Source organism: Neodiprion fabricii, chromosome 5 (assembly GCF_021155785.1).
Source record: "Neodiprion fabricii isolate iyNeoFabr1 chromosome 5, iyNeoFabr1.1, whole genome shotgun sequence".
NCBI lineage: Eukaryota > Metazoa > Arthropoda > Insecta > Hymenoptera > Diprionidae > Neodiprion > Neodiprion fabricii.
The window spans coordinates 4,149,251-4,176,733 of NC_060243.1; the positions used below are offsets into that span (position 1 = coordinate 4,149,251).

At 38.9% G+C, this 27,483-nt stretch overlaps 4 protein-coding genes and 3 long non-coding RNA genes across 11 annotated transcripts; 5 read left to right on the forward strand and 2 right to left on the reverse strand.

Annotated features, from left to right (window-relative positions):
* Positions 1 to 678: 678 nt before the first annotated feature.
* Positions 679 to 7,116, forward strand: LOC124183163. Of its 2 annotated transcripts, none has more exons than XM_046571306.1 (7): positions 679 to 941; positions 1,077 to 4,096; positions 4,246 to 4,482; positions 4,594 to 4,970; positions 5,060 to 5,314; positions 5,618 to 5,804; positions 5,879 to 7,116. In XM_046571306.1, exons 2-7 carry the CDS (start codon positions 1,136 to 1,138, stop codon positions 5,897 to 5,899), a joined length of 4,038 nt encoding a protein of 1,345 aa, XP_046427262.1. In that variant the 5' UTR covers positions 679 to 941; positions 1,077 to 1,135; the 3' UTR covers positions 5,900 to 7,116. The 2 variants fall into 2 exon arrangements, with proteins under 2 accessions (XP_046427262.1, XP_046427261.1); XM_046571305.1 differs by having other exon boundaries at positions 679 to 908.
* Positions 7,117 to 7,488: 372 nt separating this feature from the next.
* On the forward strand, positions 7,489 to 9,122 carry LOC124183176. Its single transcript, XR_006870937.1, has 2 exons — positions 7,489 to 7,882; positions 8,700 to 9,122. It is a non-coding gene; the product is annotated as an uncharacterized LOC124183176 (long non-coding RNA).
* Positions 9,123 to 9,870: 748 nt separating this feature from the next.
* Positions 9,871 to 10,868, forward strand: LOC124183174. Its single transcript, XR_006870936.1, has 2 exons — positions 9,871 to 10,158; positions 10,601 to 10,868. It is a non-coding gene; the product is annotated as an uncharacterized LOC124183174 (long non-coding RNA).
* A 1,234-nt stretch (positions 10,869 to 12,102) lies between these two features.
* LOC124183177 lies at positions 12,103 to 15,193 on the forward strand. 2 transcript variants are annotated; one of them, XR_006870939.1, is made up of 3 exons: positions 12,152 to 12,370; positions 12,745 to 14,407; positions 14,511 to 15,193. It is a non-coding gene; the product is annotated as an uncharacterized LOC124183177 (long non-coding RNA). The 2 variants fall into 2 exon arrangements; XR_006870938.1 differs by lacking the exon at positions 14,511 to 15,193 and having other exon boundaries at positions 12,103 to 12,370; positions 12,745 to 13,078.
* A 1,226-nt stretch (positions 15,194 to 16,419) lies between these two features.
* Positions 16,420 to 17,492, forward strand: LOC124183173 (holotricin-3-like). Its single transcript, XM_046571332.1, has 2 exons — positions 16,420 to 16,862; positions 17,109 to 17,492. Exons 1-2 carry the CDS (start codon positions 16,842 to 16,844, stop codon positions 17,370 to 17,372), a joined length of 285 nt encoding a protein of 94 aa, XP_046427288.1. The 5' UTR covers positions 16,420 to 16,841; the 3' UTR covers positions 17,373 to 17,492.
* Positions 17,493 to 21,118: 3,626 nt separating this feature from the next.
* On the reverse strand, positions 21,119 to 23,309 carry LOC124183170 (extensin-like). 3 transcript variants are annotated; one of them, XM_046571328.1, is made up of 3 exons: positions 22,929 to 23,309; positions 22,396 to 22,837; positions 21,119 to 22,362 (listed from the first exon to the last, which is right to left on the reverse strand). In XM_046571328.1, the coding sequence occupies exons 1-3, from the start codon at positions 23,142 to 23,144 to the stop codon at positions 21,866 to 21,868; spliced, it is 1,155 nt and encodes a 384-aa protein (XP_046427284.1). In that variant the 5' UTR covers positions 23,145 to 23,309; the 3' UTR covers positions 21,119 to 21,865. The 3 variants fall into 3 exon arrangements, with proteins under 3 accessions (XP_046427284.1, XP_046427285.1, XP_046427283.1); XM_046571329.1 differs by having other exon boundaries at positions 21,119 to 22,245; positions 22,279 to 22,837; XM_046571327.1 differs by having other exon boundaries at positions 21,119 to 22,837; positions 22,929 to 23,308.
* Positions 23,310 to 24,868: 1,559 nt separating this feature from the next.
* On the reverse strand, positions 24,869 to 26,247 carry LOC124182184. The gene is made up of 2 exons (XM_046569116.1): positions 26,187 to 26,247; positions 24,869 to 25,987 (listed from the first exon to the last, which is right to left on the reverse strand). Exons 1-2 carry the CDS (start codon positions 26,214 to 26,216, stop codon positions 24,920 to 24,922), a joined length of 1,098 nt encoding a protein of 365 aa, XP_046425072.1. The 5' UTR covers positions 26,217 to 26,247; the 3' UTR covers positions 24,869 to 24,919.
* Positions 26,248 to 27,483: the final 1,236 nt, after the last annotated feature.

A 27,483-nucleotide genomic window follows, 5' to 3' on the forward strand; every position in this document is an offset into this window, starting at 1 on the left:
CAACCGGTTGCCAACGACTTACGAGCCGCGGACAAATGTTTGAAAAATTGCCGTTGCACGTATCGTCAGGCGTCAATTGAAATTTTCTGGAGACTTCCAGCTGAATAAAATACGTTAACCGAAGATATATTCAGTCATTCTTGAGGATCCAATTAGTGGAAAGAGTCCTACAAAAACAATTCTGAGACGAAAATTTTCCGAGCTCTGAAAATCGCAAACAAAAGAAAGTCAACCCCTATGGATTTGATGCACTATATCAACATAATTTTGTGACAGGAATCAATCTCACGCAGTCCGAATACGCCGTCACTTACTTCATCTCGCTTCTGCATTTTCTCCATTTTTTCACGCTCACAATCAACAATTTTAGATGTTTAAATTCTTCTAATAAAAATGTAATTGAGATTCACTGACCTAACTACGTGTTTCGAACGTTTAGCATTCTGCCGTTGTGTTGGTACCCATGTTCGACGGTAACGGTGTGGCGATGTCGCGTCAATTTGTCGTTGAATCAATTCGACGCCCGTGAAACTCCAGTCATACGAAAATAGGCACAGAGTGCTGCTGCGTTTCTTCTTTACCGATTCCTTGTCTACTCTATGGATTATGTCTCTATGGTTAGAGCGGAACGCTGAAGCCACAGGCTTATGACGCTACTCTCCTCGGCCAGTTTTGTGATTTAATTGGTCAGCGAGAGGGACGTTTCTTATTTTATCAAATGAAAACGCTCTTGTAGCATTTATTAGGAAACAGAGTTCGTTACATGTGTGTAAATGTGTGCGTTGAGTATGTTTCAACAGATCTGCGAACCGCTGCCGTTGCATGAGTGTTCAAATCGCTGATAATTACCCGGAAAAAGATAGAATTTATCAGTAGAGAGGATCATTTTCAATCGTCCGAATGATGTGGTGAGTTCAAAGGCCTCGTTTGACAGCAAAAGGGTGAATTTTAACGCATAGTAAATAATATTCGTTGTATTTTGCGTCGGTGAAAATTTAAACAAAGATTTTTAAGTAATTTGTTTTATTTTTAGTAGTTTCTCATTTTTGTCTCGTCTCTTGTTGTTTTCCTTATAGATAAGCGATGCATCCATCCGCACATTGATCGTCGTTTATTCCTGTGTACACAAGCCACCATGTTTCACGGTATTTTTGAAAACATTGAAGAGGTCCAGAATATCCTAGCCTCTCATAGTCTCGAGCCCGTTGATGGAAATCGCATTTTCGAACTACTCGAAGTTTACAAAACAACCGAAGCAGTCGTTAAAATACTCATGAAATCGCGGAGCAGACCAGAACCTGATCTTCTAATGAACCCCTGGGCCATAAAGGCTGGCACCTCGACCCAGCGCGAAGACCGTTCTAACCGCTCGGGAGTTTTTACCTGCCCCTCGACTGAGATTGACATCACACATTCAAGCGACGACATAGAAATCATTGAGCACAAAATTATTCGCCCCGTACTTCTGGCCAAGGGTTCGAACGAGCCGGAAGTATTAGACCTCGAGAACTGTCAGATCAACAAAGACATGCCGAAAGTTATAAATCGCGAACCGGAAATGTTACGGTGCGCTGAGAAGGTCAATTATGATCATAAAAGACCGAAAGCGACCAAAGAAATACATGAAAATTTGAAAAAAAAGGCAAATTGTAAGGTGGAGAAATCAGCTGTAGAGAACGAAGCAGCGAATCAAGACGCTGGAGAGATGGAAATAGAAATGGCAGATGACCTTTCTACTGGTTTAACTAAATCTGTTCTGGATCCTACCAAAGATGGCCTTGCGGAAACAAAAACACAAAGAGAAGGTGCCGTTGATAGTTCAAAAGATATGTTCGATAGCAAAGGTGAGGAAATTGATGAAAACAATTCAGAGTCAGACTCTGAGGTCGAGATGGACGATGATTATTATAGACTAGTTGAATCAGATAATTTTGAAGAATTTGATGAGTCACGTGACATAGTATCGACACCTCCTAATCCAATTTTGAGACTGACCGATGAAGCTGTGTTTCCGAATTTCCAACACCAAAACACTGAAGCATCCCATTTCGGGCAGGGTGAAAATCGTATCGAGGAAATGCTTGAGGAGAATAATAATGATCCCAATAATAACTTGGAAGATAGTGAAATACTCGATCAAAACATTCTTACTTCTGTCACAAAATATGACTCTGTACCTCTTGAGAGAGATGTGATTGAGGAAAAATCAAGCAGTCCAAAACCCGGGTGCAGCAAAGATTCGTACTACACAGATTTCGATGCTCGCATGGCCCAAGTATGCGAAGATAAGACAGATGTCAATCCCACTAAGACTATGAGTGAGAAATTGACAATCAAGAAGAGATCGCAAGCGTACAAAGAGCGCAATTTACCTGCTGCAAATAATACGCCACACAATGATGCTACGATGATCCGTGATTTGAACTCAATAAAAACTGTTCTACCTGGTTATTCTGAGAAGCAAATAATGTCGCTTTTGATTAAAAATATCGAAGCTAGCAATAGAATTGAATTAGTGCTATGGGATTTACTGCCCGCTGAAAGACCACTGCCAATTCTTTGTACGAAACGTAAACTGAAGGAGGATGCCAATCCGTCTTCTGTTAAGAAGTTCTTACAGGACGAATGGACGTGCAATAAAGAAATCAAGGAGACGACTGCAACTTCAATGGAAGCACCAAAAACAGAATTAATAGAACCACAAAGAAATGGGATAGTGAAACCAGCCAAACTAAAACTTCTTCATGCTTCAAAAAACACTGTGCAACCAGCAAAACTGCCATTTGCGAATTCTAGCTCACATCCACAGATTCCACGGCCTTTAATGCCGAAATCTGGCATCATCCTGCAACCCAGCAAACTCAACCATTTAAAGCGCCAAGCAGAAGATGAACAAGCTAAAAAGCCAAAAACTTTGATCGATGAATTCGAAAATTTGACAAAAAGCTTTTTTCCACATTATGTTGACCTATCAACTGCATCTGTTAGTAGCAAAAATACTGGCGCTATATCAAAAAAATCCACAGGAACAAAATCTACGGTGCTGGAAGACCAGAATGATTCGCTGAAAAGAAAGGTTGTCACTGAAATGCCGGCCGCTTCAACGAACTCTAAAACAATCAAAATAAACCATCATCGCAACGATGCTAATTTTTCCGATTCTAGTGTAAAGTCCCGAAGTCGCGTTCGTCCCAAGCCCGAACCTGACGTTATAATGTTTCCTCCAGCACATAAAATGAAGAGCAATGATCGTCAGGTGAATGGTGTCGCACTGCCGAAAGTTGAGAGTAGGAAAACACAGTTGCCGCAGGTGGCACCGCCTCAGGGAAATCTTGTAGTCGAAATGCTACAAGAAGTTGAACTTTCACTGAAAAATACAGCAATATTGCAGAAGCAGGTAGATTTGGTAACCCATACCAATCATCTGACAGATGAACAAAGAAAGCCTCAAGTTTCTCTACCTGCCAGAAGTCCTGACGTGCCAAGCATTAATCCTTTGCCTAATAGTACTCTGGGAGCAGAACAAGTTGAACCTGCTATCAGGGTTCGTCAGGGTGAGAAATCCGATGTTCAACCACCCAAGGAGTTGTTCAATCCGTTGATCAACATTTTTCCAGACGTCGATCCGAACCATATAGCAGATTTGTGTAACGAGGCCAAAGCAAAGAACCAGAACTTGGAATACGTCGTTGAAATCTTGCTGGTGAATGGGTCCAGATATCCTCGCATTGTCAATCCTGATCCAGAGCCACAGGAGTTGAATCCCGATACTCAATACGAAAATCTTCAAGGAATATTTCCTGACGCTCACCCAGAGTATTTGAGAGACATAGCAGAAAGATACTACAATGATCCTGAGGCTATGAAAAATTTTGTCCAGGCAAATCTTGAAGTGCCCGATTATCCGACAATGGCTGATTATCAAAAGAAAATAAAAATTACTGAACAAATACGTCAGTACACCGAGGATTTTTGCATGGAAAAATTTCTTGAGATATTTCCAGATCCCTTCGCCCATTTTGAGGATAGTAAACGGATTTACAAATACAACGTCATCGCTTTCGAGTTTCTGAAATCTCTTTTCAGATTGAACAAGGTATGCTTTTATTTTGTATTCTGCGGAGTTATAAACATCATTCAAAGAACAATTATTAATTATTATTCACCGAGACGATCTCGAATATTAAATTCATGGTAATTTTTTTGTTCTTTTGATACCTACTTAATTCAAGTACTGTAATTCAGGTTACCACAATACAGAGAGCATACAAATCTCCAAAGCACCCATATCACATAAGTTTGGCCGCCAAAGAACTTACAATCATAGGCCCGGATATGAAGACCAAACGGGGGGACAAACTAATTCCTACCGAAGATATTCCATTGCTGCAAGAGTTTGCTTTCATACGTCACAAGATAGCGATAAAGGAGTACATGAAGAAACAAAAATGGCAAGAGAAGGAAGAGTTTAAAAGACTGAAGGTAACTCGGTTTAATAAAATCTTGGCCCAATATCGATGCACGGAATATTCCTGAAAATTACAAATCAGTAATGTGTGGATCATTAACCGAGTTAACGACATTCACTTACAGGCAAATCACGAGCTGTTGGAATGTCAATGTTGTTTCGAAGCAGAGTGCATGCCCTCAAAGTGTTCGACATGCAGTGAAGGGCACATATTTTGTAAAAGTTGCATAAAGCTGGGATCGGCTACTAAAATAGGTGAAGGACAAACGCATTTCCCATGTTTCATGGAATGCAAGGGTGAATTCACACTGCCGGTTCTTCAGAAAGTCCTGGAACCTACCATGTTTAGTATACTGCTTCGAAAGCGGCAGGAAGAGGAAGTCAAAGCCGCAGGATTGGAAGGGCTGATCTCCTGCCCATTCTGCCATTTTGCTTCCATACCACCGCCTGAAGACAAAGTTTTCAAATGCCTGAACCCCGAGTGTATGAAAGAAACCTGTCGGTCAGTACGCTTTCAACAAATTTTCAATGACAACTTGACGCGCACACGCTTAGGGCACTTTTTAAATGCACGTTCATTATGTCAATCAGGCTTTGCAAGGAAGTAAATCACGTACCTCTGCGATGTGACGAAGTAACCAAAGGCGAAGAGGCCAGGCATTATCTCGAAGAGAAAATGACGGAGGCATTAGTCAGGAAGTGTTACAAATGCAGCCGTCCATTTTTCAAGGATGAAGGATGCAACAAGATGACCTGTCCATGTGGAGCGACGACCTGTTACATATGCGGAGAACCTGTCAAAGATTACAAACACTTTAACGGACAAGGTTCCGATCGCGCCGATCTGTGAGTATTACCTATTTTTATCGTATCAATTGAAATCTTTGTCGATTCCTAAATATAATCTCTTCTTCTCAGCCATGAACAATAAGAATTGCTCGCTTCGTTTACGTCTACGGTCAAACTTCCCAATAGCGAACATCTTTGGGACTAAAAATATTGTCCGTTATTCAGAACAAAGTTAACGTGTAAATTGGGCTGCTGGAGATTTTTAAACTGTCCATTGTAAAGAGGAATCCGTTATTGGGAAGAGTCCGTTAAGAAAAGTTTCACTTTATAATGGTAAATATTTGACGTAATTTCTTACAGCTGCCCGTTGTGGAGTGATAACAAAGTATTGAACGCAGAGACTGTTCGAGTAGTTGCAAAAGCTGCGGAAAAAGAGATTTTAAAAAAAAATCCACACCTAAAAATCGACGCAAGAACGCTGATGCCTATGTTGCCGCAAGCTTCTAAGGGACCCCATCAAGATATAGCCAACGGTCACATTTTGCCGGTTAGTTTAATGAACATATATAACTATATATAACTATACAAATATACAATAACTTGTTGTAATATTTTTTTTAGATACACATCAGAAGAACGTGATCTCACCAGAAATAGTCGGCAACGAGAGATCGGTCAATTTTCTAATTATATGAAAGATTCAATATTTTATTTATTCGCCCTCTTTTTTTTTATATATCTTTAACTAAAAAAAATCCTGTACTCGATAAGTATTCACAAATATACATTGTTTTCATGTTACATGTGTTAAGCTGTGGATGATAATTTTCGATTACTTTTAATTTTATGTTATTTTATAATGTCAACATCTTGTAAGTCCCAGCATTATTATTATTATCAATATTGGTGCAGCTATTACTATTCTTATACGAGATAGTGAGAGGTTGCTCATATAAATATTATTTTTGCGTTGATAAGTTTGCACGTGTTTTTAAAAGAAAATAGGAAACCGAAAAATGAAACCACTGCAGTGATAGGCAATGTAATATTTTGATCGTTTATATCGTCCAGTTTTGTGCTAACGGAATCCCAAATATCTGCTGGCAGTAGAAACCGGAATCAGATGAAACTGGAGTGATTACTTCGTTGTCAAATAAAAGTTCGATTGAAATCAGAAAATGTTCTAATTTCAATATTTTTGTTTGCAAATGCCAAGTGTAAAATTTACATACTTGTCTATCTCTAAATTGATGGGTTAAAATCGAAACAAATCGTTGCCTAAATTATAATCTGGCATATAAATAAATAAAAAATAATATAATAACCGCATAAATTGAAACTGTTAGTCAAGTAACTGTTACTCTCTTTTTTAGCAAACTTAATGTTGAAGTACCTGATGTCAATTTGTCTTCTGTCTCCATTTTGTCTGATCGCTATTCTTGTATGCATTACCGGTACTCAAACACTGAAAAAGGTTTCAAAACTTTATAAGCAACACATAAAAGTCAATCTAGCCATACAAGTTCCGCGTTAATTTATAGTTTATAAAAAAACCTATGCTCATCCGTCATTCGCGCAACTAAAATTATTTTATAATTGCTCTAAAAATAATTGATAGTATGATAAGACTGTTAGAAAAATTTAACCTGCGCGTTCTTTCCTATACATATATTTCAATTCAAAACTGCTCTATGATATAGTTATATTTTTTTCACCTGTTAGCCTGTTGTAAGTCTTGAAGTTACGATTACACATATGTATATTCTACGATGATAAATCTTCATAGTCATTATATAATAATTCGTTGAAAAAATAGATTGATACATTTATAATAAAAGGAAAAAAAAAAGCAAATTAAATATCGATTTATCATTACCTTAATTATAATTGTTTATAGTTTAATTGCGTATTATATAAGTATATTTTTGAGAAACAGAGCTACCCATGCGAATCGAACAGAGTTATGTGCTTACTGAATAAATTGTCCGGCGATTTGCTGTCCAATAGAAGTTTAAAATTGACGATTTACTTATATTTGTTTATTATGACTTTTTTTTCTTATTTTTATCATCACCGCTAAAGTTCCTAATTCGTAAACATCTGCTAATGTCTTAAACCCGGAAAGATGCGAATAGAATATAATAAACACCGCGGATACGTTATTAGGTGACGAAACACGGGGGTAGAATTATGTGAGAAACACGCAATCGGACCAAATGCAGAATCTCTGACGTTATTCGCTGCTAATATTCCTTCACGTCAAAAGTGCGAAACGTTATTATGTGATAAAAAGCGACTCAATTCTACGCTGTTCAAACGACCCCCGTCATTCATATATTTTCTTGTTTGTCTACCGTACTACTTCTCGATGTTACATCATTTGGGTTTCAACTACCTGACGTACACGTAATTCAAAATTATCAAAACACATCTATTCCTCTATATTTGCACAATGAATTGATAAAATTAACGCATTTTATCTCCGGGGTGATCGGTGTATAAAAACATCAGCAACCGAGCTAAGATATTACTTTTGAAAAAGGAGAACTCAGCGATAGATCGTTTGAATTTTCTCAAGTGTCTGGTTACCGTCTAATATCAACTTTCGTGATGAATTTCAACTTCGTAAGTACAATCATGCTGATATGTTGCTACAAATATATTATTATCACTCAAAATATCCGGATCAGCAAAACTAATCGTTCGTTCCTTCTGAACTACGTTCAAATCTACGTAGACGTCGGTTGAATTTTGGGAAATTATGTATCGACAACCGATTGTTCGATTCGAATTGGGTTTGTTTTCATAAAAATCATACCAATCGAGTTTCATTTACATCATTTTTTCATCAGAATCAATTCACAGAAAGCATTGTTATCGTCAACAAAGTCGACCGTTTCGTTGACCACGATATCTCAAAAACGTCACAAAAAGATTCACTTTACCTTTTTGAATAATTTATCCTCTTTGCCAAGATCCCGCTTATTTTCCCAATTATTATGTCTCTTCGTCAATCGAACACACAAGAAACCGTAAGTATTAGACGAAAAATCGAATCATCAATATCTGCAAACAGTCGCCATTTTGTTTGTAGATAAAAAACAAGTGAAACTTCAAACTTGGCAAAGCAGACGAACTATTCATGAATACTGCCTTCGAATTTTAAATAAATTCGAAAATCAACCGTTGAGCCAAAATGTGTCAGCGAGCGAAATGATCAATTGATAACAATGCTTCCTATTAATTAATTTACATGGAAAAAAAAATTACACGAATGAAACTCGATCTACATAATTTGAAATAAAATTAAGTTATGGATCATCGATTTACTAATTCCAAATTTTCATCCACTTTTTCAACCGTTTCCTCCCCCCCTTCAATTGTTTTCTTGTTACTCGAGAAAAGTGGCGTAATATTTACCCAGGCTTATCGAAATCCACAGTTCTTCTGGATCCTGGTTCTCGTGCTTGGCATTTCATCGATGGTCGATCCGATAAACGGACAAGGCCAACGTAGAAGACAATCTGGACTTCGTTCGGCGGCTCGAACTCGTCGTCCGGGGCATTTTTCGGGAGTGAGAATCAGGCTGGTTCACTGAAAATCCAACATCGATTCTGTGCGAAATGCTTGTTATACGACGATTACGCGCTACTTTGGCTTGGATTTATCGGAGATTTGGATTGAGGAAGGGCTTCGCATCGATCCTGAAACACTCACAGTCAATTGTTATTAACTCTTTCGTTTATTTTCCCGTTGTGTGAATATCTCGAGAATGAGATTTCCACCCTGTTACACGTAATTATGATAATTTAAAAATGGACATTCGTACCGATTGAGGAGTATTAAAGTTTTCTGTTCAACCAAATCTGAGTGATAATTATTTTCCCCAAATCATGCTTAATTTATATCGTAATTCAATTTTTTATTTCATCAAAAATTTTACGGGCGATTACACCTAATTAGTGTAGCTTTCACGATTTTTTTCGATTTTGTTTCGTTGACGTGTTCGAGAGATATAAATTTTGGAATTTTTTTTGTTTAGAAAATTCACAACTTCAAAAATGGACCAAACGAGACGTTCGATTATTTTTTTTTTTTTAATTTTTTGTTTTTAACTATACTTTGAGAAAAAAAAAATACAAAAAATCTGATTATTATCAATTACGGTATGTTTTTTGTCATTTAAAGCTCAAACTTTACGATTCCGAGAGGCTGGTCATTTTTTTCTTTTGATTTCTGAAGTCTTAGCGGAGAACGCCCTATATATACCGTGTAAATAATGAACAAAGATTCTTCATTTTGGCGTTCAGTGTTCATTTTCTTAACTCAACGTGATTATGTAAATTTTCGTTTCTTTTTTGCTCACATCTATTCTGCGGTAATCGCAGCGTCGAAATCACCGAGTCAGTATAGCAAGCTTGGAGACAAAAAAAAAAAAAAAAGAAAAAACAGTGACATATTCTCGAATCACATTACGATTTTCGAACGAGACATCGGTATATTAATCACGCTTGTGGCTTTAATTCTTTCGCGATGGAATACGGCAAATCTTTGTTCATTCACAAGATATTAAATAAACAATCATGATGGGAATACCGGCGCGGATATTTGAATCTTTAGAATAAGGTGAATAACGTCATAAATTCATATTCATAAGTCAACGTGTAATACATACGTAAATGCAAATGCCTCTTTGACCGTGTCCGAAAAATAATCACATATTTGCTGAAAATATTAGTAGATACATCATCCTGAATGCCGGTATAAATTGTGGCGTACTTGGACACCAAAGCTCAGTCGGTTTAACATCGGAGAAGAATACACAGCGACGATAAATAAGAGCCTCCCTAAATATCTCACTCTGTAACACTGTTCAATTAATTATGAATCGACAAATTCTGGTACGTTGCTACATATTAACAAATTTTAACAACTCAGACCGATTTCTCTCGTATAAGCTGCCAAAAGTAAAAAAAAAAAAACAAAGATCAATCCAGTTCCGATAAATGATGTAAAATATTTTTTTTTTATTCCGTTGTAATCGTTCATTGTACAATTTTTCGGAAAATTTATTATTTATTTTTATAAATTGCTTACAACACCGGTAAAAAGGAATTTTGAGTCTGGGTTTTACATGTCAAATATTTATGTCTTCCACAATTATTCCATAATTATTATTAAATGAAAAAATAGTTTTGTCAGATAAAGTGTGTGTTTTTTATTTCAAACTTGAAGACGGAAAAAATTATTAACGTAAAAAAGACGAGAGTAAATTTTCACGAGTAACAAATGAAAACCTTTATTTATATGTATATAATTGTTGCATTTTTTCCTGCTATTCAGCTGTTGATCTTTCTCGTATTCACCTTCGACCTCGTGTTCTGCCAATTTGGATTCGGCGGATTTGGGGGACCAGGTCTTGGCTTCGGAGGTTTTGGCGGTCCTTTTGGCCCCCCGCCCCCGCCGCCCCCGCCACCACCGCCAAGTCCATACTGTTCGCCGTTTTACCGGTCGTTTGGATATGTCTACAGATATTGTTGAAAAAAGATCGTGAAATGAGGAATAATGTGTGAAAAAATCGATATGCAAACATTACACGTTGTCACGTACAGCACTGCGAGAAATTTTTTAGTTCCTGTTACCGTTCAGTCCTTAACTATTTTCATTTTTTTTAACCACAATCGAAAAATATAGTTCTAGGTAGAAAATGAAAATTAGTTTTCTAGCTGTTACCGGAAAGTCTGGTATCCGTTAATATTCTTTCTCGTTACGATCGCCGTTGCTAGATTTTCTTGCAACTGTTGCGAAAATTTAATGCTCGTGCAACAATAAATTGACCGACGATAGCGTAAAATTGTTACCCGTACCTTGTTTTTCGTAACTCCAACAATACTCAAACAGTTTTTTTAACGATACCGGTTTTACTCAATTTTTCTAGTTACCGTAACAAATGAAATTTTTCTCAGTCAGCAATTGTGTACTCGAATAATGATGATGATAATGATTACGCCGTTGAATATGTAATATTATAAGAATATTTTTTATTAAATAAAAACAATCGACCAAATTCTTGTCCGCATTTATTTTTTACAACCACGTCGATAGCTCCTCGAAAAACGTATCAACTTCCACTTCTTCTTCTTAATATAATTAGTGACACTGTGCAATGTAAGGTCCAGACGAAGGTAAAAGGTAATTCGCTAAATTGATGCTAATCGGATATGGAACCGTGGCGTTCTTATGCATGACACGTACGGAAATTTGTTTATGTATTCTTACTTAAATTCTGTGCAAACATGCACATATATATATATATATATATATATATCTTTCACCTTTTTTTGTACAATTCGTCACGAACACGATCTGCGTTTATACTTGAAGATCTTTGATCCGTGATGAATTTTTTTTCTATCACACAAGTCTGCAACGAAATCCTCTTACTTAAAAAAAAAAAACGTTCTAAATATGAAGATTTTGACGTACTGAAACTATATCTGCTTTCCGTTTCTTGCTGTCACGTATACCTTCCATGATACGATTGTTTCTGTTTATTCTTCAAAATTCAGAATTTGTTTTCTGATGTATTTTTGTAAAAAATTCCTTGAAAACCGCAAAAAATTCAGACTAATGACCGTTACTTTTGGACAAAATTAAAGATACCAACGATCTGCAAAATTTGAATGGAAGATAGGTAAAAAAAAAAAAAAACAAACTTGGATACGATTTGTCAGCGTCATTGACCCCGGGGATTCCCGACACCGTGTAAGGTATTGTTTGCATTTTTCGTTACTCGATCGGCGACAGGAATACAAGGACAGTGACGGAATCGCACTACCGATTTGTCATTTGCAGGTCGAATTAGCGACTCGACTGTACAGCAAAACCTGCCAGCTTATTACCCAATAATTCGAACTCGATGCGTTTAGTCGTCAATGAGGAAGGATCAGAGCTGGGCGGAAGATAGATCCAGTGAATCAGTGATCGATCGATTGCGAATTCTTCGATCTTCGCGAGAAATAAAAAAAAAAAAGGAAAAAAGCAATACTCGTATTATCGTCGTATTTCAAAGACCTTTTAACATACATCGTCATGAATCTATCGATAATTATTGTGAGTAAATTCTCCTGCGGATTTAAATAACGAGATAATTTTTTCACCGCGATATAATCGGACATTGCAATTTCATGTAAACCCACGACGTCCTGAGTGGTCCTGTAAATGTCCTTGAATTTTGCTCGTCCTTTAAAAACTCCTGTAAATATTTTATTTTCAATGTGCTTTGATGATCTGGAAATTTTCTTGAACTTTTTCACGCATTTTTCACCGAACACCATGAAACCTAATCATTGACATGTCATTGGAGAGTTAGTCCGTGATTTAGTTCGTGACTTTTTATTCGATATTTCTTATTCGCAAATTGCAGCAGGTCTTTTTTTTTTCTCTCTTCTCACAAACGACAATAAGAGTGAACAATTTATTTCCAGCTCGTCATTGGCTGCATTTTTTTCACCCCCAATCCGGTGTCATGTCAACACGGACCTGGCGGAGGGTTCGGTAGAGGATTCGGTGGAGGATTTGGTGGAGGATTTGGTCGAGCCGGAGGATTTGGAAGACCAGGTTTTGGAAGAGGCGGAAGATTCGTTGGACCAGGATTCGGAATTGGAGGCGGGGTCGGATTTTTGGGTCTTGGACTTTACGGAGCATATCCTCCGTACTGCTACTATAATCCGTATTATTGTTACTACTAAACCAGATGTTTGTACCGCATGATGAACGATAAATTATCCTAACGAATCCAAAGCGAATTTTTCGGAACCTGAATCGTACGTGCAAAAAATTTCAACCGTCCAATCTATTTTCAAGTCGGTTCGTTGGTCATTTTTATTAATTTCTTCAGGATTTGTTAAATTATTATATTCGTAAGCTCCATTTTGTATAATCGAATTAATAAAAAGTGTCTGTCGATTTTTTTTTTTTACCGACGAGATCGTCATCGATATTTTCACGAATATCACTTTTCAGAACATAATTGAAAACGAATGATCGCGCGAAAATCGTTTCAACTTCGCAATAAAATTTCAACAGTCTGTTAAAAAGATTCGTCAAAGACTTACTGGCCGTTGCGTGTGGAGATCTAAAGCTCGTGAAAGCTCGTTCGACGATCGTTTTCCAAGGATCGAGATTGCGTTTCCGTAATCGTACCAAGAAGCTTTAACGATCCGCAGTAAATTCCTAGTATGCGTTACGTTAGGTTTTCATTTATCGACGATTCGAAGGCTGAGTAAGAATGAGAATAACAACAATGCAGAATTTTTCACATAAGTCGTTACGGCATCGGCGAAGATTCTGAATAGCTGAAACGGTTAATACAACATTGATCAACGTGAAATTTCTATGCAATTGTATCTGAATTCGATTCGCAGGCAAAAACGATTTTCAGTTCTACTGCAATTGGCAAGGAGTTAAAAATAGTTCAGTGAAAACATATTTAATCCTTCAACGCTGCGTTGAAACTCATCGAGCGACAAGTCTAGCTGGAAATTTTTCTTTCAACGTGTAAAATCGTAGATGAGAAACGTTTAAACGGGTCAAACACGAACAGAGAGAAGTCATCGCATCTAGGATTTATGGTCTCGTTACTGGAGTTTTATGGATCTCTCGATAAATTTCATCGTACTCAAAGACGAGCTTCAGATTTATGGACATTTGATGCTTTTCAGAAGCTCGATCTTACACTACAGCTATCGATGCCAGGTGTTTAGCTTTCGACGATATTGATCGTTTCCTTGCAAAAAAAAAACATTTCCTCTGTAAATTGAATCGACCCAATTCTAAAAACTATGAAAAGAAGATGATTCCAACACGTGACTTCCTTCTTTGATATCATTTTTCGAAAGCTGTCATCGACTTTCTCTCATTATATTCTTTCTATCGGCGACCCGCTTTCCATTTGCCTAACAAATTATAATATTATTAGCAAGTTTTTCACGGGGTTATATATGCATTAAAACCGAGCTGCCTGCAAGCGGGAAGATTACTTTTTAAAAGCTCGGACTAGAGGACGGGCAACTTCGGCAGGAAACGTTCGGGAAAATTTTTTTGTCCACCTATTATTTGCCAAAGAACGACGCGATGAATTTCAACACTGTGAGTACAACGTAAACCCATTTTTCTTCTCTTCACTTTATTCGCTTGCCGAAAATATTACCGTGTAAAATAATCGATTCACGAATCGTGATCCGATTCCCAGATTTTTTGGATCATTTTCATCATCCTCGGAGTTTCGACTCTCGATTTTACAAACGGACAGAATCAGAGGAGGAGAAGACCTGCCGCGCAAAATCGTCTGACTCCAAAACGAAGACCCGGACATTTTGCTGGTGTACGACTCAGTCTCGTTCATTGAACTGGAATCTGGCATACATCTTGATCAGTTCTGTCGGATGTGCGTGTTCTGCATTTTTTTCATGGATCGTTTTTCGCTTGGACTCGTCGAAGTTTTTAGACTGAAGGTATCGATCCCGAAACGCGTTTATTACACGTCGTTTTTAAATCCTCCATTTATTTTCCTGTTCAGTCAATTTTTTAAATGAAGACTTTACGTTTTGCCAACAGAGAGAGAGAGAGAGATATTTACATACTTGTGTTATCATTTGAATAAGAAAATATTTAGTTTTAGTTATAGAAATTTTTTATTACGATATTCTTTCTTACTGTTTTGTACCGTCGCTAATTGTGAATGTGAATGAATAAAGAATATCAATTTATGTACATCTTCTGTCCACGTGAAACTAAACCGTTAACTAAACAAAAATGTAAAGTGTCAATAATTATCGGAAGCTGCTTGGAAGTCTAATGGCTAAAATAACAACCTTTTTCGTCGTAAGCACAAAGATCGAAAAGTTTTTAATTCTTGTAATTTATCGAGTCGAGTAAAAGATCAGGGCTTTGATTTTTCCGAAACAAAAATATCGATGTAATTATAAATCTTTGCTGATTCAGACCAAAAAAAAATTGTACGCAATAAGGGAAGGTAAGAATTTCACGAAAGAAAACGATTCATAGATCAGAACCTAGACATTGTCTCTCAAATGAAGAGTTTTTAGCGATCAAAAATTGACAGAAAAATAGGCAGTATGCAAAAATGGATCGAAAAACTCCCAGTTGAGTAGCATAAGATTTTTCTTAATTGTAAATTTTCTACGGTTTGCAGGAAATTGACTAATTGCACTTTATCATTGCCCTGAAACTATATATTTTAACTTCAGGGCAACTATTTATTAATAAATTGCTGGACTTGGAGATGCGAGATTGCCTTTGATAATTATTCCACACCATTCGCAATTCTATCCAGGAAGAATTTGATGAAAATCTGTGCACAGCAGAACGCGGTGTAACAACGATCAACAATCCTGATATAAACTCTGATCTCAAGAGTGCGAAAAAGAAAATACACAAGGAATGATTAGCACGATCATTTCACCGAGTGTGTTAAATGCTTGTAACAAGATGATTTTCCATTCTAAGTAACCAAAAAAATTAGTGCGTGTATAATATACAGTAATGTTCATTAATGCTTTAGGCTACCGGCTAACTTGTTTTCGTTCCGAAACAAAATGCGAGTTCGATTCTACACGAATCGTGTGACAATGACACTGGCGATGCAGCCAACGTGATAGAGATTGCAAGTCATTTTGTTTCGGACGGCTAAAAAAACAAGTTAGCCGTCGGTAAGGTAATTGTACCAATTATCGACAAGTTTAGATCCAATTATTGACCCGTTTATTATCCAAAATTATAAATTCACGGTAGTAATTCTGAATTTCTCGATGACTAAAACCAATTGCTAGAGGATTAGACACTACAAATTTAATTTTTTGCAATATTAGAACCCAGGATCAAACAGATACGATGAATAAAGGTCAATAACTGGTACATTAACCTTAATAAGGTCGCTGACAGGTTTAATCAGCCGATCTTCAATCGCACTTTCGTGTTGTTTTTACACTCTTCTCGTACACCGCCATTGAAAATTACCGTATCATTGTGCCACCCGACGCGAAACGCACCGAGAATCTTCAAACTTGTTGATAAACAGATTCATTTCAATGTCAGCGTCGTAAACCTTTCCAGTTGCCAGTCGATCAATAACCCAAGAAAGTGGTACAGAATCGAGATCTCAAAACCATATCACACACTCAGTTGAGTTTGGTACACAGAGCGGAATCGTTCGGCTGTAACAAAGGGTGGTATAATAATAATCGGTTAACGGTTAAACGCACGTCATATTCCAGTGAAAATTAATCTACGCGTCTTAATGTATCTTTCTCGTTACGATATTGCGTCTCCAGAGGTGGAATCTTACGCGATAAATCGACCGATTTGCAGATCTTGTTAACGATTCCCGCCTCCAAGCAAACACAAGTGACGCTCTGAGGTCTGTTGAACGATACTTTATTTATCCTCTTGTTCGAAAAAAATTTCCGCAGCCGAAGTCAGTCGTTGGAAAGGAGCGAGACGCGGAAGATATCGCTCGTTCGCTTCAGGAGTCGCAGTGTGAATTCGAAGTCGATCATCCATCATGAACCTGTCGTTGGTAATTGTGAGTAATTTCCATTATTTCTCTATAATAATAACACAGATTTGAAGTATCGTTTTTACGCCCACGAGGTTTTTCCCGATAGAATTGGAACTTGAGTAACTTTTGAAAACCATTAGGCTCAATTAACCGCAATTTCGTATAATCGTTTGTGACGTATGTACGTGTCCTCGACCATTGAACTCTGCATCGATTACTCGACAATCACTGTCAACATCCACCTCTTAAAAACTACCTTCGTTATACCAGATCGGCATTTGCTGCATTCTCTTGACCCCTGATCTGATCACCGTATCGCATCAACGTGGAGGAGGTGGAGGTCATGGCGGTGGTCACGCCGGTGGTCATGGCTTTGGTCATGGCGGTGGTCACGGTGGTCGCCATGGCTTTGGTGGTCATGGTGGTCGCGGTCGAGGAGGAGGTTTCCGCAGGGGTGGCGGATTCGGAGGACTAGGATATGGATATGGTTTTGGATACCCACGTTACTGTTATCCCTATTGTTTCTTCTTCTAAACGGACCTCGCATATCTTCCGCACGCATTTAACGATAAACTATTCAACCAATATCGGAATGCAATTCTCCACCTTGACGTCGATTTTAACATATCTATATGTACTTTTTATTATATATATATATATATATATATATATATATATATATATATATATATATATATATATATATATATATATATATATATATATATATATGACGTAATATAATTTTTCAATAACTTGTTATAAATACACGTAAAGCGTACATTCATATTTATTTACAAACTTGAGATATATCAACACAATTATCGGCATGCTGAAGTTTACACGATTATAATATTAACATTGTACCTATATTCTATGCATGTCAGTCAAGTTTCACGCATGTGATTGGTACGATAACGGTGCAGAAAAACGGTCCCTCGTTTCGACCAGTTAGCAGGAAGTGACAAGAACATGGCTTAGACCGATCCATCGTCATTGACAACATTGACCGGCTTCTTTTAGCTATTGAGGAAGGCTTTAGCCCCGCAGGTTGAGGTAATTCAGACCATAGAGGCCAGGCGTGTATCCAGGGTAGGATGGACTGGCGGAATAAGCACCGACGTACGAAGGAATTCCACCGGCGTATCCGTATCCTCCTGGGTAAGGATTCCAACCGGTGTACAAGCCCGAAGCAGCTGCAGGACTCCATCCTGGACCCCTCGGGGGTGATACGCCGATTCCCCATGTTGGAAAAGCGTTCGAGAAGCCGATGGCGAGCAGCACGATGATCTGCCGAGGTCAACGAACCAAGAGTTGTTTCAATTGTGAGAAGTTTTGAAAATGGACTGGAACTGGCCGATTGGTTTTGGGCACCTTAATAGCACCATTTGACGTCAATTTAGCCATGGAAAAAGGTGTGGAAAATGGAATGGAATTGAATGGATTGTTTTTCATCAATAGTAGAACATAAGATTTACCGGGTTTGGACGCCTTAATAGCACCGTTTGAGGTGAATTTAGCCATGGAAAAGAGTTGTGAAAAATGTAATGGAATTGAATGGATTGTTCTTCGTCGATAGTAGATCATAAAACGTATCGCTTTTGATCACCTTTATGTCTAGTCGGAGGTTATATCCACAAATGATGAAGAGGTTTCCACGATCTTCGTAAATACACTAGACTCTAAAGATTCTGGATTCTATAAACCTTGGTCAGAGTGTGATTTTTGTCGTCAATCGGGTGATTGAGGAGATTGAGAATTGAACTGTTAAATACCTACGTAACGATATTACAACGAGGGTAACAAATGGTGCACTTTTTCCCTACTCCAAGGTTTCGTTAAAGGGAAAATGACGATACCAAACGGAAAAATAACTCACCGTGTAACGGAAGAGCTTCATTTCGACGACAAGCACTGATTATTTGAACGTTTTTCCTTACTACCGAGGTGAAAATTTATCCCGTGTTTTCAAGGTATGCACAAACACTGCCAAGGAGATCAGGCAGAGATTTGAAGGGCAGGAGTCTGTGCTGCATCTTATATACTCCTCGGCAATATGCATCGCCGGGATGCTCGGCTCACAGTTAAGATGTTGTGCAACCGAATTCTTCTAATTGCCTTCAAACGCACTACCGGGAACCACGAGTCTATAAACTTTTATTATCTCCCATTGCGTTGACTTGCGGTGTATGTTAAAACTGCGCGCAATAATAACACGAAAAAAAAAAAAAATTAAACTACATCTGCTATCGATTTTTACTGTCACTTGTATGTTACGTGATATAATTTTTATTTTATTTTTACATATTTATTTATTTTTTTTTATTTTTTATTCTTCAAAATTCATACTTTGTTGCGTTTTGTTTTTGCACTTGCACTACTTTGATCTGTTTAAACAGTAAACCCAGGACGTATTGCACACGGAAAGACGGTGGAACGGAAAATGGTCAGAAGTAATGCTTGCAGATTTTTGTTGGCCGATTCGCCCTAAAACGCCAATCGATTATGTGCAAAGAAAGGAAGCTAAAAAATAACTGGAATCATACTAGCTGATAAATCTTCTGACCATTTCAGTGTTCAAACTTTTTAATATCGTTGCCATCGTTAGTGTTCGATTACAATTTGTCGAGCAAAAATAACGTTTTATTAAACAACAAAAAAAAAAAAAACATCACACGAAAGGTATACACGATACATATTTTTTATCACTAAATTTCGAATCGAGAGCGTCAAATTTATTATAATTACACGTGATAATAAGAAGGGGAAATAAAGGTAGATTCTTTTTTTTGCAGACCAGTGTAATGGGCACCCATTTTTATAACGCGGGTCCGTTGTTCAAACCCTCCAACTTCTCGATCTTCTTCATCTAAAAAAAATGACAATTATATACTCAATCGTCTCTCCGTGTAACTTATTCGACCGAAATATCAAATTCATTTTTACCTCGTCCCTGTCAGAGAAAACATAGGACAAAAAGCGGTTCCTTGCTTGTAGCCAAATTCTCTTTTCGCGATTCGCAGTCGAATTTTCGTTTTGCTGGTCTAGGCGGTATAAAATGTAAATACGGTCACCCGGTACAGTTTCGTCGTAACATCTGCAGTGGACAGAGCGGCTTACTCTTGGTCAAATTGCGCAACTGCATGGTCAATGCTGCTGTGGCTGTGGCTCAAATCTATTACCTTTTTTTACCATCTTCTTTGCGGTTGTGAAATCCATGCGTCCCCTTATGACGCCTCAAGGCTTGAGCGAAGTAGTATGGATAATTCCCTGTCAATTAGGTGGATTTCGTGTTCTTTGATTTTTCCGATAGATACTCAAATTTTTTCTACAATTTATGCATACTTGTTAGATCCAAGTCACGTACTTAAAAAAAAAAGAAAAATTAAAAAAGAAAAAAGAAGCTGCAATGAAACGGTGTTGGATCGAAAATTTGCGAAACGATTTTCTCTGCGAATGTATCGATGGATTTTAAAGTTTGTGGAAAATATAGAAACGCAGATCGCCGATCGGAATCGTTTGTGGAATGGCCTATACCTGCATGAACTCAACTATTGCCGCATGCGTTTAAATGAAAGGCTAGTGACCCCCGAAAAATTGAACGTATATTAGGACTGAGCTGCTGTCAAGCTGGCGTTCACTATTAAATAAATTTTCGAACCACTCTAAGGTGTTATCGGAAATATTCAACGTGCCTTATTCTCGATAATTCGGTTAAGACTCGTTTCGTCAGGGCTTCGTAGAACCGAAGTAGCCTATTGCCAGATGTGCTTATTATAATTGCAAATCCATGCTAATCACTTTGACGAACAATACTTGACAGCGTGTTACTTGTAAATGGCTGAATAGCAAATACCTGTGGTTCTTCTCTATTCGGCTCGCGATCTCCGATGTGCGAAAATCATGCTACGATCTAAATGTAAAGAATTTGCCATCTATTCGCGACGATGAACTCGCGTTTAAATGTAATTACGTTCGTGTAAAAAATGCCTTCGCTTACAATTCGATTGATTAACAGGTTTTTAAATGTCAGAAGTAAATATTTTTTATTTACTCCTCGTCTGTGATTAAGATTGAGATTTTAACGCACGTTAACGTCTCTCGGTGGTGAAGAATCGAAATTGGAGATAATTTTACAACGTGCAATAAATGATGCGTGAATCGGGTTGCCGTCTTGCAGGCGGAAATGAAATTTCATATGTTATTTATTTTTATTTTATTTTAAGTGGGAATTTTATGCGATTATGACACAGAGGATAGGATTTGGTCACGCAATGATAAACCTTGAACAGTAAAAAATTTAATTCAAACTACGAGTACACTCCTCTATTAACATATAACACCCCGTGAATAATTATAATATGTAAAGTTACATACCCTATTTTACAAGACTTTGGTTGAGGTTGCAGTGGAATAAAAATTCCACGACTAATTTGTGAGGAAATTGAGCTCCGGTGATTTAGATTTCTTGAATCCCCTGTTCGCGGTGGTTTTTGTTTGATTCAATCGATTGCAATTTATTTGTAATCGAATGTCAAAGAGCGTGGTAAACGTCAAAGATTCATTAGCGCAAATTCACTAGAGCTTCACCTTAATGATAAGTCATAATAATGCGTACGAGTCAATTACACTCAAGGTGAATTTTCGGTAATAAAAATACGTTTTTCGAACCTGCCTGAAGTATAGCAATCAGATCCAAGTCTTTGGTGATAAAATAAATGGAATCGGTTGAAATTTCGCCAATATCGTGGAAAATGTGTTCCGGAAACATTTTATACACCTGAGATACAGAAACTAAATGCCTGCCGTGAACAACCTGGAACTTCACATGATTCCCAGAATCATAATTCCAATGAACACAAAACATCCGTCGTTATTTTTTCTCGAAAAAATTAATGGCAAAAACAGTTGAATCATGATTTCACTTTCAAAACTAGTGTCCAAAGACCGAGAATTCTGCTTGCAAAATTCACCTATACCTGCTTCCGCGTATTTTCCATTAACCGGCTTACTGGTCCAATAATCATCTACCTAAAATCTCCTCTGATATCAATAACTCCAGCACCACCAGGATTGTCAACCGAAACTTGAGGGAAGTAATTATTCCAATCGAATTCCGTCGTCGACTGGCTCTGAACTGAGCTTTCAGTCGCTCCCTTCTCGCTTCCGTTTGTATGATCTACCGAAGGCTCTGGTCCTACCGAAGATGAACTTGAAACCTCAAGCTCTGTAAAAGGCTCTGGATTTTCTAAAGAAGTACTCGGAATGTGAGGCCCTTTAATGAACTCAACCGCTGTTGAAGTCTCTGTCGTCGCTCCTGCGATTTCTGTCTTGTCCGCCGTTACGCCATTTGATGAAGGTGATGGTGTCGGTGGACGCGGTGTTGATAGTTCAGGTTTGTTATAATCTGGCTGTGGTTCTGGATCAGGTCTGTTGTAACTTGGTTGTGGTTCTGGAGCAGGTCTGTTGTAACTTGGTTGTGGTTCTGGACCAGGTCTGTTATAATCTGGCTGTGGTTCTGAACCAGGTCTGTTGTAATTTGGTTGTGGTTCTGGACCAGGTCTGTTGTAATTCGATTGTGGTTCTGGACCAGGTCTGTTATAATCTGGCTGCGGCCATGGCCCAGGTCTGTTGTAATTTGGTTGTGGTTCTGGACGAGGTCTAGTATAATCTGGTCGCGGTGGCAGACCAGGTCTGTTATAAGGTGATGGTGGAGGTGGACCAGGTCTATTATACGGTGGTGGAGGAGGTGGAGGTCCATGGTGATGTGGGGATGGAGGACGTGGTCCCGGACGCTGCTGACCGTTCCAATCGTCATAGAACTGGTTGGAATAAGGACCTTTCATGCCCTGGTCGTAGTCGTTGTAGTATTGTTCAGGGTATTGAGACGGTGGTGGACGTTGATGAATCCATTGGTTTCCGGGAGAGTCAATCGGGCAAGGACACAGGTTCGAATATCGTCGATCCGGATGATTATCTGATTGCATATGGTGCCGGTTCTGAGATAGAGAAAATTAAAGGTTGGCGAGAATCTGTGACGGAGAAAGTGAAGAAATTAGCCTAAAGGAGAACAAACAAATAAATACGTACGTGATCATTTCTTCCGTGGTTGCGATCATGGGTGATCACCCTTTTCACTGTTAATATGTTGGGTAGTAGACCGTTTCGCCGATCGTCACTCCGTCTGTCTGTATGCCGATCTCGACCATGGATTAAATTTTTGAGACCGAAGGTTCCCAAGATGATTTGGGCTGCCGCGTGAGACGAAATTGTCAGGACGGCTACGAGGATCAGAACGAAACGCATCGCTTAGGCGCGAATCTGCCTAGTCACTTAACGATTTATGTCTTTGCCGGATGTCACACTGAATTTCGTAACAACGATCTTACGCCAAATGGGACTTTAATCGACGTCACAGAGATAAGGATGATCCAATGCCTGTAACCAATGACACCTGACTGAATTGGAGAATGGCGCTGGAAGCCTTCTTATACCGAACCGGACCTTGCGCTTAACAACGAGTGTGTACCGCAACTTTGCGAGTTCGCATCGTTTTTTCAGTTGGCAAAATTGAGGCCCAGGGATGTGTTCGACGATTTTAAAGCCCGGTTCAAACGGCTGCATACATCGTTGTCTTTAATTACAACGAGATTTCTCTTGTTAAAATACTGAGGAGGCGCGTGGCGTTAATTGCACCACTCGGTACTCGGTACTCGGATAATTCGTCTCAAGGTTTCTCGTTTCATCAAAGTTGTTTCACTATCTTCTTTGGAGCTTTGAATTATCTAAATTCCACTGAAATTCATTCGGACAATAAGGTAGAAATTGGGCTATCGAGTACTTGAGGATATTCAAATTGGTATTCGCTAATAATACAACGCAAGTCATCCTTCATTTACAATTACAACAGGTCACCTCTGACATCTAAACACGAACTACGGGCAGATGTGTCATGGTAGACATGCGATACTCAAGTTCATGAATATCGTGGTATTGAAGAATCGAATTGAAGATTATTGTTTACCTTGTTTTTAGCTTTAATAGCCTTGCAAGAAATTGCAGTATAGCCGGGGAAATTATTTGCACGTATAACGGATGATAATCAGCATACAGGGAACATAGTGTGGTTTGTAGTAATGAACATAACATAAATAGTACAGGAGCGTAGCAAATACTAGTCTTATATGGAAAATAAAAACTGCGGAATTTTTTGGCACTTATACCGGATTCGAATAATTTTACAACATTAAAGATATGCGGCAGGGCAAACAAAAATAAAAACTCGTTATTGAATCAATTAACCAAATAGCAATTCGGTTGTAGCGAAAATTCCGTTAATGTCACTTCACAATTTATTCCCATGTACAAGCACTCTCACACTCACCCTCTCTTATGATCTACACTCACGCGATCAATTCACATTGCGATCAAAGGTCGGCTGATTTATGGAGCTGTTCAATTTAATTAATATTCGATATTTTGACCGGTGAAAAGGAAACAACGCAGACAATTCATTGTATCGACATGCGATGTGTAAAAAAACTTGTACAAAAAAAGACTTACCAGGGATGTATATTGATCAGCGAGACAGGCGCTATTCAAGTTCTTGAACACTCTGTTGCAACAACGAAAAACTGATGTATCAATCAGAAGTTGTAGAAATAAATTAGCATCATTAATCACTATTGATGTTCGTTTTATCTCTAGATCATTAAAATGATTTTTAATAACGATGAGCTGGTAAAGCAATAAAGTCTGCAGCCAAAAGAGGCCATCGATCGATGCACCGGGAATCTTGGTAAAGCGCCAGCAGATAGGCAAACTGCTAATAAAAAATGAGCTTCGGTTGCCTATCTGTCGGCGTTGCGTTGCTACTGTACATCCAAGATGTAGCTTCGGTTGCCTATCTGCTGGCGTTGAGCGGTAAATTTGACAAAGAACTCCCGGTTTAAAGGAGGAACAAGCTTCGAATAGGAAAGAAAACGCTGCTATCTTTGATATTAAATAGATTTTATTTACAAAACATGGGTACAAGTAAACAGTATCTCAACGGTGTATTATTGTATAATTAACTATTAAATCTAATATTCTGGTACTCCGTAGCTCGTTGAGGGTGGAGAGTAAGAGTGGCTTGGGGGGCCGTAGACGGTGGCTGGAGCCGAATATGAGTGCTCCGGAGGAGCTCCGTAAGTGTGTTCCGGAACAAAGGAGTGCTCCGGAGGAGACGAGTAAATGTCTTCAGGAACAAAGGAGTGCTCCGGAGGAGACGAGTGAGTGTGTTCAGGAGCAAAGGAGTGCTCGGGAGTGTAGGAGACGACCGGAGGCGAGAAGCTGGTCAAAACAGGGGGAGGGTGTTCGTAGGTCTGGACGAAAGCAGGTGCCGAGTTAGTCTGGTAGGTCTGGATATTGATGGCGGGTTTGTTGGAGGTAGAAATGAGGGACGGAAGTCGGCCGAGACCGGATATGCCTGAAATAATGTCGCTGATGTCAACCTTGGGTCTGTTGTCGACGCGGGCATATGCTCCTCCGTTAAACGCGTTCAGAAGAATGTTCCCGAAGATCGAGCTGAAGGGGTTACCGCCATAGTCGCCTTTTCCGCCGAAGAGACCGCCGATGCCGCCACTTCCGCCAAATAGACCACCGGTGCCGCCGATACCTCCGAAAAGACCGCCGATTCCTTCGAGGAAGGTTTTTCCCTTCTTGTCCTCGACGTATTTTTCTTTCTTGAGATCGCCTTTAAAAACGCCTCCAAGACCACCCTTGACGACTTTTTTCGCACTGTCAAGGAGCGCGGCACCGCCGTCGAAGACTATTTTTTCCGCCACTTTGGCCGCGACAAGCGACTTGAAGAAGGTGAGCTTCGCTGCCTTAACCGCCGCCAATTTCGCAAGCTTTATGGCCGCTAATCCAGCCAGGAACTTCAGCTTAGCCGCCTTCACTCCACCGATTAGACCCACCTTCGCTTTGGCCAGAGCCTTGAACGTATCAAGGATCGCTGCCTTCTTCAGCTTGGCTCCTGCCTTGAACTTCAATGCCGCCAACTTGGCGTCTGCCAGAAAGCCAAGCTTCACTGCTTTCACCTTTTTGAACAGTACTTTCTTCGCTCCTAAAATCGCGAATCCCTCGGACGTCACGACCATAACTACCACCTGGTTGGACGACAGAAAAAGAACAAAGTTAGACGACGAAATGGATTAGTTTTTTCTAATTCCAACACCAGCACTGTTGGAAAAATGCAAGATGGACCAATTTCGTGTCGATCTGACGGTACTTGATGACTCAACTTTCAGATTAATCGCAAAAATTATTGTTTACAGTACTCGTAGTTTTAAAACTTTCTGTACTTACCACTACTAGGAATATCCTGAACGCGTGCATGTTGTCAGAATTGAAATGCTACTTGTGAACGATCAAACTCGAATGATGGAAGCAAGCGCTATTGTCCATTATTTATACGCGGCGAAACATCCCTAATGGAAGTCCGACTTTCCCGTATTTTTCCGCCTCGGGGCTTTTACCACGGTATTTGCAAACGCTTTGGTTTCTAGACGAGCGTAGAATTTTCACGCTACAATACCGGGTGAACAATTTTCCCAGACCACTTTCTCCGCCCTCTTTAAATACTACGATTGACTCGCCGGTAATTAGCCAATAATATTTCAAACGTAAATCAGTCCCCATAGAATGATAATAGTTCGGAAAGAATTTTATTCGGGAAATGAGATACGAGTAACCGACTTTATTACTTTATGAAAGCAAAGACTACGGCAAATCTTTCGGAAAAGAAGAAACAGGAACAACATTTCTACGATTATCTGGGCAAAAAATCGTTCACCAAGCAACCGAATCGTTTTCTTTCTGCAGTCGATGACGCTGCGTTAATACCGTGCTGAAGAGGCTTGTAGAATGAAAAGTTTAAGACACGATCATCGTCTTTCTGTCAGAAGAAATTAGAATGATTACCAAAATTACAGCCAATTAACAGTTATCAATATTATTTTACTTCAGAGTTTCGCGATTCCGTCCTCGAAGGGTTTTCGGGCATTAAGCTGCGGTTTTTCGAGTAAATCCTTTCTCGATTACCGTGCAGATTAATTGAATGATCTACACCCGTCTCCTCGGTCCCTGCAAGGTATAAAATTCAGGAATATTATTCCCAGTGCATAAAAAAATCAAAAATACCGCGAGTCTCCAGGATAAGATCTCACTATCATTTTTATCTCGAGGCGTTGATTTTTCCTCAACGATTTCGCTCGCCGGCTGTTCCTGGGTACGATTCTCTTGCTCCGGATCGATCGTGCTCTTTTTTACCAACCTTCTGTAGCCTTCGGATCCTTCCTTGCCACTGTAGAGATCATCGAATATCAGAGCAGCCGATGTCAGTATCGAAACACCGGCGAGGACCAGCCACATTGCCAGCTCAAGACTGACCTGGGATTAGTAAGATTTGGAAATTTTGATCGGTTTTTCAGGAGCCGCGTATACGAAGGGACTTTAACGAACCTCGAGAATGACTCGGAGCATCACCATCAAATGATCGTTTCCGTATATCTTTTGACACGTGGTAAAAGGCAGCAGGATTATCATCAAAAGAAAATCCAAAACGTACAAAAACGCCTTTGCGACGATATTTGTCGGCACGTTT